Source organism: Plodia interpunctella, chromosome 7, assembly GCF_027563975.2.
Source record: "Plodia interpunctella isolate USDA-ARS_2022_Savannah chromosome 7, ilPloInte3.2, whole genome shotgun sequence".
Lineage (NCBI taxonomy): Eukaryota > Metazoa > Arthropoda > Insecta > Lepidoptera > Pyralidae > Plodia > Plodia interpunctella.
Genome location: NC_071300.1, coordinates 2,479,423 through 2,490,725, shown reverse-complemented (window position 1 = coordinate 2,490,725; position 11,303 = coordinate 2,479,423). Strand labels below are relative to the sequence as shown.

At 35.0% G+C, this 11,303-nt stretch overlaps 1 protein-coding gene across 1 annotated transcript; it reads right to left on the bottom strand.

Annotated features, from left to right (window-relative positions):
* Window positions 1-10,195: 10,195 nt before the first annotated feature.
* Window positions 10,196-11,303, bottom strand: LOC128671264 (centrosomal protein 20-like). The gene is made up of 2 exons (XM_053747604.2): window positions 11,131-11,303; window positions 10,196-10,598 (listed from the first exon to the last, which is right to left on the bottom strand). The coding sequence occupies exons 1-2, from the start codon at window positions 11,224-11,226 to the stop codon at window positions 10,239-10,241; spliced, it is 456 nt and encodes a 151-aa protein (XP_053603579.1). The 5' UTR covers window positions 11,227-11,303; the 3' UTR covers window positions 10,196-10,238.

Here is an 11,303-nt window from a genome sequence, read left to right as displayed (position 1 = left end):
ATTATGATACCGGTGCAGTCTCTAGTGTATTGCTTGAAAATAAATAAAATATTAAATGTATTTTCAGTGCTATCATTTTACTATAATACTCGACCAAAAATAGTTTTCTTATTCGGAAAATTGGGTAGAAGCATTGCAAACAGCTGAATTAACTTCGCCGGGTGTTTCATCAGCAGTTGGGCGATAAATTCAGCAATTTGCGGCTAGCACGGCCAATGTCCACGTTAATTAATTATACACATATAACCGGACATAGATGGGTTTACGACAGGGCGTAAACTGGACGTAAATTACTTACTTTGCCTGGTGTTGGAAATGCCGAAACTAGATTTTAATATTAATAGATTCCATTTATTATTTGTTTTAAAAATGTTGATTTCCTATTATATTTTTATCAATTTTTCATTAAAAATTAATTACTCCTATGTTTTTTGCTTTGCAGATTGCAACATTTTCCACGCAAACTCAGAGTTAATCAACAAACCTACACTAAAACAATACATCGTTACCGCTAATAAGTTCTGTCAAGTAAAACTGACCGACTAACAGCCGGTGAAATTGAGCGCACTTGTGGCGGAAACCGAATTAATTGTCCGATTATTTACTTGGCTGAACAGGGATGGGTTTTTTCCTGGACAAACTAAACTTTCAGACATTAAAAAATGGGTTATAATATAAAGTAGCGTATTTATTTATTTCATAATAATTAATTACGCATTATATAACTGAATCAAATATGAATAATTTATCTACCTCTTAATAATCAAAGCATGACAATATAATAAGAAATTAAAGTTTCAGTATTATAACAAATAAAACGTATTTTATTTAAAATGAACTAATAAATAAAAAAAAGACAAATGACTAGCAGCTTGAATTAACCAATGAATAAACCTATATCTGTGTCGAAACCATGCGGAGAGAATTTTGATATAGGTGCAATATATTGGGATCTTTGTGGCATGCTATGGAAGTCCAAAGTTCGATTCCCGGTAAGATAAAAAATGGTAGGTATTGAATTTAAAGTAAATTCATCAAACGTTGTTATTTAATATGTCAGCTTTAATTTTTTCGCAAATCAACCCCCAAATAACTATAATGGGGGGTGAAATTTTGTATGAAAATTGTGATGTTTGAGAAACTCACGCAAGGGAAGGCGCGGACAAAAGCTAGAAAATAATAAATACATAAACGTAACCAAATAAAAACATGTAAATAAGGTCGTAGCTTACCTCTGACGATGGTAGCAATTAATAAATACCTAATTGATGTCGCTACTTCATAGAAATAGAATAAATAAAAATAGCCAGGATCGTTAATTTTTCATGACAGCCTCATTATGGGAATCGTTACGCGAGTGAGACGGCTTGTGTTATTGGATTAGTTAAAAAATATAGGGGTTAAACCGTCATGTGCATGTTGTTAGGACTAGCTATGACTCCAGCTGAAGTGTCTGAGGTGTTGAGGTGAGGTGTGTGTGAGGTAAAATAATACCAAAAATGTTGCTTTCTGGTGGCGTGAATGAATGAATGAATGAAATAATTTATTGCTTAAAATGCTTGAATAATTTCACCAATAATATGTAGCACATATTATTGATGAAATCATTCAAGCTTGTCTCACTCAATCAAGTTATATAAGACATATACACATAATAATATTAAAAACCGAGCACAAAGTTGTAGTTTCTCTGTGTGGGAGAATATAACCAATACACATCCTCCCGTGGATATCGTACAAGATGACTATGGGACAAGATGACGCCTTGGCAGCGGAATGTTAATACATATTGGTATTCCCAAAGAGGATTGACGTCACATAGGCGTCAGTTGTAAAATTACAGCCAAATTTTGAAAATTTTGAGATTATTTATTTACACTTACATACCGGGCTTCACTTCACGGTGTCACATCTCCGAGTGTTACCGGGAACTCATTCAGTCCTTAGGCATATGCCCTATAAATCAATATATGTGGCCGTTCAAATCGAAAGGGACCTTATGGCGCCCGGCACTTACGTCATTATTGCCGTTGTTTTGTATTCGAACAACGGCAACAAAGACCTAAGTGCCAGCCGCCATAAGGTCCATTTTGATTTGGACGGCCACATATCATCATCATCGTTGACAGCTTTCTTCTTTTTTCTTCTTTTCACTCCTGGGATAGGCCTTTTAATGAAAACCATCCTTTTCGTTCTTTGGCATTACGATACACAATATATATTATATGTACCTAATTAACTAGACGACCTCCGTGGCTTAATGGTCATCATGCCGGACTGCTACAGTGGAGGTCCCGGGTTCGAATCCCGGTCAGGTCAACATGAAAAATTTTTTTTTTTTTAGATTGACCTGGGTCTTGGATGTTTATCTATATATGTATATGGTATAGAATATAGTATCGTTGAGTTAGTATCCCATAACACAAGTTTCGAACTTACTTTGGGGCTAACTCAATCTGTGTCATTTGTCCCTATTTATTTATTTATTATTATTATATTTTATTCCATTTTATTCTCGGGTTTTAACCCGGTAATTTTAACGATATATACGGGCCGAAGCCAAGTAAAAACCGTGAAATTTTATTAAAAGTTTGATAGTTGAGAGAGAACATGGTTTGTATGAGATGATGGTGATGGAAATGAAGGTGTATAAGTAGCGTCTGTCTGTAGAAACTTTCTGACCAGGCGACACGTGTTTAATATGACTGCTTTTTGCATTAAGGTATAGATGTAAGGGGAAAGATTGAGTGTCTTGAGGGATGTATGCAGTTGCTTGGGTATTACTCCTGTACTTGATAGCACTATTGGAACTATCGTAACTTTTTGAAGATGCCAAAGTCTTACTATTTCATCTTTTAGTTCAGTATACTTTGAAAGTTTCTCTGCTATGGTGCTTTGTAGATTGTGTGTGTTAGGGATGGCTATGTCAATCAAGTTTTGCGGTTTTATCAGTTTTATTAACTATGGTGATATCTGGTCTATTGTAATGGACAGTGCGGTCAGTAAGAATTGCTCTATCGAAGTAAATTTTGGTTGCGGTGTTTTCTAAAACAGTTTCAGGTATGTACTTATAATAGGGTTTAATAGATTCTACAAATTTAAATTTATATGCAAGGCTTTGGTGGATAATATTGGCTACTTGGTCATGTCTATGCTTGTAGTCTGTTTGGGCTATAGATTTGCAGGCACCAGTGATATGTTGTATTGTTTCCGGTACACTATTGCATTTTCTGCAGATGTCTGATACATTTTGCTTCATAATATATTTTTGATAGTTTTTGGTTTCTATAACTTGGTCTTGTATTGCCAGAATGAAGCCTTCTGTCTCTGGGAAGAGTTCTCCTCGTCTTAGCCATGCGTTCGACGCTTCTTTGTCGACATTAGTTTGGCATAAGTCTTGGTAATGCCTCCCGTGTAAAGACTTGGCGGCCCAATCTCTAGTTTTGGTGTTATTGTCAACTATTTCTTCATTTTTTTGGATTAATGTATCATTCATATTTAAGGGTGTACATTTATGGTCATTAAAAACTATTGCTCTATGTAATGTGGATAAGTTTTGTCTATTGTGGAAGTATTTGCGTAATGGCGTGATTTGTTTGTTGTGCAAATTGTTCACATCTATTAATCCTCTCCCTCCTTCTTTTCTCGGTAAAGTAAGTCTTTGCGTGCATGACCTCGGGTGATGTTTTCGCTGTTTTGTTAATGTAGTGTTTATAATCCTTTGTAGTGACTTTAATTCTGTTTTTGTCCAATTAATTATTCTTATTATTATTATTATAACTATCACTGTACATTCAACCGCATATCAAATTACCCATCCTAGATCTCTATGCCGCGATAATTGTGGCGAAATTGCATTGAATTTGGGTAGCTCGATGTGTTGTCTATTGTAATTTATTTTTTCTTTGGAAAATCAGATTTTTCATGGATGAAATAAAATATTCACCGTAAATTTGATGGAGTTTTCCATGTTCAAATGGTTAAACGACATTTGCAGTACACGAAAAGACATCAAGATCAGTGACGGAAACTATCCCTGTCTATATTAATATCTGTGTAACATGTTGTCTCAATATGACACAAGTTGGCGTGACTTCAAACAGCTGCTTCAAACTTCAAGTTAGTTCCCAAGTCATATACATGGTTCAAGTTGTGCTGAAATCTTTAAATAGTGTAACTTAGTTGGGTTTCAGTTTAGATTGCTATCACTCATATATGTCTCCACTGAATCAGATAGTTAAGAATAACTCATAAGAATTATATTTTTATACTATGGAATTAAGTTACGGTCGCGAATTACGTTAATAAAGGCCTCGGGCACCCCTTCGGACCTTAGTGCCCACCCACTGGGTGATGATTCCAACTGATGTTCCCACATCACTGGGAACACAGTCGAAGACCTACTCCACATCCACAAACAAGAAATGGAGGAGTGTATTCTTTCTCTTATATTTCTCTGTGGCGATCTTTAGGGCACATCTAGGTGAACCAGGAGTACAAAAAGTTAACCGTAGAACACCTAGGTAAATCACTATGGTGTTCTATGGGTCTGAAAGGAAAATATGGTCCGCATTGCCTAGTTAAAACCCATACTGAAGAATCTGAGAGTCTAGTATCCGCTCAAAATTAAGAATCAGCTTTAAAACCTTTCAATTTTGAAGATTTAGCTGTAATTTTACGGCTGGTCGTTTGCCAGATGCCAACCCCTTTTCGGAATGCTGTCAAGAATTTTTATCCTTTAATCGGTTCATATGATTATTACCTCCCTGTTATGTCAATATTAAACGTTATATTTTCATTCAATAGAAAATTATTATATCATCCACATTTATTTGAAAACTGGCATCAACATTAACTTAGAAATAAAAAACCTTGAGTCGTCAATGATTTCTCGGACAAATCACACGACAATAAAGCAATCACGGATCATATATAGCAAACTAGATCGGAGATGAAAAGTTTTACACGGAATCCAGGAAATGGCCACTCGATCCGATCATTGTCCAATGACAGTCAATGTTCCGCATTCATCTTGCGAATTCTGTTCAGCATTGAACAGCCATTGTCCAGAACTGATTACCTGAAGTAATAGAAGCGAAAATACGATTGGTACAATGGGATGTTCAGGCGTAATGTGACACACGATAGTCAAGAATCATGAAAGTTTTGTAAAGCCAAAAAAAAAAAAACAATTTTACCAATATAACTCGTAATAACATAAGTTCATGAACATAGAAAATACCATCTACAGAAACTTAGTAAAATTAGTTTATTACAACAGCCTGTTAAAAAATAATAGCTATTTCATTATTACATTTAAGATAATTTTTATTCCAAAAATTAAGGGTGAATTGTCAAAAATTAAGGTTACTTTAGCAAGTGATAAAAAACAAAATCTATTTAATCGAAGAAATGGAAGAAAATATTCAACAAGAGAAGAGTTCCTGGGAAATCCAGGGATCATAGGCGAAGCCTGCCGTACGCTATCGGCGGTGCTCCGCCTTCTGAAGAAGCTGGGCTGGCTGGAATATTCAGCGGCTCAGACTCCGCACGCAGAAAGGGCCCAGACAAGAGGCCTAATTGCGGAAAATTATAGTCCTCGATGAAAGTAAGTAAGAGAGAAAATATTCCCCCTCTTCCTACCAATTGGAGGAACGGTAATAGCTCATTTTTTTCTCAACGATCGACGTGGCGTGCCGGTTGAAGTTAACGTCAAAGTTGACTAGTGCAACCACAATATTTTTCAAGTAACGTTGTTAAATTAGTTGCTAGGGTTGTCGGGCTACTCGATTCACCTTACCGAATTGTTTGTTAAACTTGTAAGCCGTGTGTTCGTATTATAAGTGCTTTTAGGGGGATCACTCACTCGATCAGCGAGCGATTTCGAATAGTCTCACGCGATGCCGACAAGCCAGACGATTCAATTTCCCCTAAAGATGAATGCCATTCCCATATACCACCATTAAAATGCCTTTAGATATTACGAGGTGCCTTCTATTTGTCAGATTTATTGTCTTTCATTTGTATCCTAACTGATAAATGTTACAAAACGTTATAGTGAAAATCGAAGTTAAAGACTAATATAATTTATTTATTGTTTTTCAGATGTATTTATTTAATGTCTATAAGTTAACTTAGCTAACTAGATTTATGAACGAATTTTGATGACGTCAATGAGCATTTACAAAAAATAAAAGGATGTTAGTCCCTTCTGGGATAAGTTCTCATAATAGATTATCTTTGCATGAGTTGTGAAGCGGCAAAACGCGGGGTCAGCGTAAAAAAACCCTTAAAATTTTGAAGATTCGGCTTTAATTTCACAACCGGCCACCTGCCTGATATCCCTCCATGTGGAGTGGTCATAATCTAGGGCGGAACCACACGCCACAGTTACACAAAAAAAAATCACAGTAAATATATAAGTAGGAATAGTAAGAACAGCCTCCTGTAATACAAATACGGGTTAGCTTCTTAAATCAATATACAATACTTCAGTGTAGGTATCGCTAAAATCAGATCCATGTTACAAATTAAGCCCTTTACGAGTATATTGACCCAAAGGGCTTAATATACAGTAATATTTCAACGCTACAAGCAACATAATCCAGTGGTTCTCAAACTATGTAAGCATAAAAGTAAACACAGTGTGACTTTTTATACATTGATAGGTATTCTTATTATACCTATTAGTGGTAGATATCATATCTGAGCATGTAAACCTACATGCGCTCAGTCTATGATTCTGAACAACTTTTCTTATGGGAGCAACCCTGAAATCGCGAAAAAAGATATCAGCTGATTGATACATTTTCTTCTCAACTTAGGCATTTGATTTTGTATGGAACAGCAGATTTTTTCGCGATTTAGGTGTTACTTTCTTACGAATATTTTAATAAATATATAAAATAAAAAGCCTGTTTATTTCCAAGTTTATAAAGGAAGGTTTACTTTTTCAAGTATTTTTAGTTAGTAACTTGTTGAAAAAAAACTTGTAATGTTAAAATAATAAATAAATATATTAGGACAAATCACACAGATTGAGCTAGTCCCAAAGTAAATTCAAAACTTGTGTTATGGGATATTAACTCAACGATACTATATTTTATAACAAATACATATATAGATAAACATCCAAGATCTGAGCCAATCAGAAAAAGATCATGGGATTTCATTCATCATTTTCCACCATGACCCGACCGGGGATCGAACCCGAGACCTCTCGTTTCAGAGGTAAGCACTTTACCACTGCGCCACCGAGGTCGTCAAATGTTAATTCTATGAATGATAGATTTTGGAAATTATTTCCTCCTCAAGAAAATTTATTGATCGTAATGACACCGCGGCCTCAGCGGTCGAAACGCTCTGAGAACCACCTAGCAAGCAGCTGCAGAATAAAATGCAAAACCTGGTGGATGCTGTAATAATACATATAGTTTTGGAACCACTGAATTTGCTACTAAAGCTTTAGTAGTGCGTCTAGCCATTGCGCATAGAATCTGTTGTCATTTATCAAATAACATACGAATATAGGTGATTTTCTGAAATTGATTTTAACAAACTATTTGCTAAAAAATTTGACAAGACATTTTATATAACATTGATTAAAATAAAGCTATTATTGTAATTCGCTTGCATCTCTAAACTATGATTTGAATTTAATTGAATTGATTGATTGATTGATAGTGTGATTCCTTGAAGGTAAGTTTCGGTGTATAGTTTATTCTAGTTTTAACCTAGCGAAGACAAGACGAGCCACTAGTGATGTATTTACCTATCAACTCCGTTTCCGACTGATCTAACTGAGATTCTATTGTTGTTCCATTGTTTTTATTACCTTCAAGATCGAAGGGTAATGAAATTGTGTACTAGCAAGGGCTTTTTCGAAATTTTTAAATGGGTGCTCTTCAAACGGAATTAAATACATGTTCATTGATTCGTGCGTGTTTGATTTAACAAATTGCCTTTAGTTCGTTTATTTTCCGATTTCTCAGAGGTATAAATAAATTTCCGACACAGCTTTGAGCGGCACAGACGTCAAAAATAAAAGTGTGTAACAGGTATAAAGAAATCGAATAAGTACACGAATTCTAACCTTACTTAATTATAATAAGTAAAATCGAATGGGAAAGTATATTTGTATATTATGTTACAATATTCATGAAATTTTGTATACTTATAGTTAGGCGTATGGAGAGGGCGGAAAATTCACGCGGGTGCAGCCGCAAGCAAAAACTAGTATGTACATTTGTAAATCGTATCACCTTTTTCCCATCGAGTATGTGTTGCTAACACTGGTGTCAGATCTTATTCAAGACGCCTAAAGGCATTTGACATGACTTTTACGACTACCTACCACCAAGAAATCAATTCGATATAATAACCTGAGTGGTTAGTGTGGGTTTGCATTTCACTTATCACCACCGAATTGATTCGAAGTGAGACGAAGCGATCCAATCACATTGCAGTGTGATTGTTCTTGCGTCACAATGGCGCAAATCGTAAGTTTCTCTATCAATAGCGCTGATATACAAGATAACTTCAAATCATATCGATGCATTCTCATAAATCGTATCATCAATCACTGAATGAAAAAGCTGAGTTCTTTATTATAAGGGTAATATATATTAAAAGAGATGTACTTTAGATACCAAATGAGAGTCCTACACACAGAGTATATAGATAAATGGGAGCGATATGATTTATCAAAATAAACAAATTTAATTCGATGACTTATTAGTCATCATGCCGGAATGCAAAGCTGGTCCCGGGTTCAATCCCCGGTCAGGTCAACATAGAAATTGATTTTTTCCATATTGACATGGGTATTGTACTATAAAACAAGTCTCGAACTTACTTTGGGCTGATTCAATCTGTGCGGTTTGTTCATAATATTTATTTATCTGTATAAATAAATAAATATGTCCACTTTGTTCATTCATTATGTTAATTCAAAAATATTTTGTTTAAATTTTTTTTATTTATTTATTTAGTCTACAATTTAAAAATTCTTTCGAGGATTACTTACGATATTATTCGAATCCATTATATAAATAAATTGCGTTCAGAAATGTACTTACGTAGATTTTAAAAGAAAATTACAGAGTGAATTTTAGCACGATTTCAGAAAATGTATCGAAAGATTTACTATTTTATAAGTAATTTACTTTTATGTTTTCGATTTGGAACCGAAGATACAAGTTGAGTGGTGTGTTCTCCATCTGGTACTCAGCTCCTTAGAAACTCAAAGGATTGCTCGTCCAAAGCCTGATTAATGTAATGGCTCTTTGAGTATAAATGTTGAGTTTGTTCGCATTTCTCTGTGGCAGCCGACTCCATACATGTTAAAAAGATCCATTCGATGGGGATTTCAAATCTGCATAAGATACAAAGTAAGGAAAGTAGGATACTGGGATTGGCTTCCGGGGATTGACCTATTTCAATACCGGAATGTGTATAACACATTTTAATTTTAGACGGGGATAAGTAAATGTAATCATCGATAGCTTTATTTTTGACTATATACCTACCTACTAAGATCTATGGAAAACGTGAAAAAATATTAACTTAGTTGATATTTGTTGTACTTTATCACGAAATATTGCACTGTAATTGTGTTTATTCAGTTTATTTTTTTGAAGAAATATAATTTCAGTATGGAACAAGTTGAAGTTATTTTTGTTAAAAGTCACACCAAAGTACATAATTCAGCCAAGTAGAGCGATACTTCGGGAACAAGAAGCTTGAAAGACAAAGTTACTATGACGTTAAACTTGTAAATGTATTTTTATTACCCGACCGCAAAGGGTATTGTTATTCTCGCGTATCTTGCATGTATGTGTAATATTCTTTAATTCCTCATGTCTCCAACGCCGCTGAACGGATTTACATAATTAAGGTATCGTTACATTCGTCTTAGCTGGCCGAATGATCTTAGATGCGACGTGACGTTACAAAAAACAAACATGGCGGCTGTGCAACGCCATAGGAAAGTAACATAGTGAAAATCAATTTTATTTTTCGAATACTCAACGCAAGGATTGTTAAAAAGTTTTTTTTTTACTTGTTTATTATACGCTTACATACAGGATTCGAATATGAGATCTTTAGATCCACGTGTGGGCTTAACCATCACCTCATACATCGCTTAACGCTCCACAGTTTTTTAGTAGAGCTTTGAAAAATTAAAAAAAAAACAGCTAAGTGGGTACAATATATTTTGATTATAAACTCAACAAAAACTATGTTCCAGTCAAATTCACATTCAATTTGGCTTGTTGAACCATCTCTTTCTTGCTTTTATTGATTTTACGCTTAATCCTTTCCGTGTAAGCTGACACTATGTTAGCCAATAAGGGCAGAGCCGAGGACCTTTCATTATCCCTTACTCCTACTTCCAAACACAAGTTAGACCGAGACTTCTTCTCTTGAGGCAACGCGGCTTCTGACGTCATAACCGTCGCTGTATATAAGTAACCATTCCATTCTAAGTATTCCCTGATTAGTTCGTTCACCAGCAACACTTCGTCGGTGGGCGTGGGTGGTACAGAGCCTTGGGGCAGTTGTCGTTCTTGCAACGCTTGGGTCACTTTCGCGCGCGTCTGTAAGTTTTTGGAGATTAGGAAATGAATGGAAATTATAGATATCTATATATCTCAACGCAGTGACTCATAGTGTGACTACCTACATTGTGAGTGTACAGGGCACCTTTTATCCCGAAGAAATATTATTATTTCTGTAAGAAACACAAGCGTAACTTTGTCTTTAAGCTTTCCTGAAATTATATTTGAAATTATATTTTGACGACCTCGGTGGCGCAGTGGTAAAGTTCTTGCCACTAAACCGAGAGGTCCCGGGTTCGATCCCCGGTCGGGTCATGATGGAAAATGATCTTTTTCTGATTGGCCCGGGTCTTGGATGTTTATCTATATATGTATTTGTTATTAAATATAGTATCCTTGAGTTAGTATCCCATAACACAAATCTCGAACTTACTTTGGGGCTAGCTCAATCTGTGTGATTTGTCCTAATATATTTATTTATTTATATGCCCGAATTCAAAATAGTAATAGAATTGAGATAATTTACAAAAATATGGAAAGCAATTTAAAAGCAATTCCAAATTGTAATTACCTCTGCCTGTAATTTATTAAAATGGCCGTTTTTCTTTAAGAGCTCCTTTATTCCTTCTATTAATTCCCTTTCGGAACTTACTTTGCTTTCACTCATTATGATAATGTATTTTTTCGTTTATTTTGTGCATGTAATGTAATGTATTTCGAAAATTTGACAGACATTGATATTTA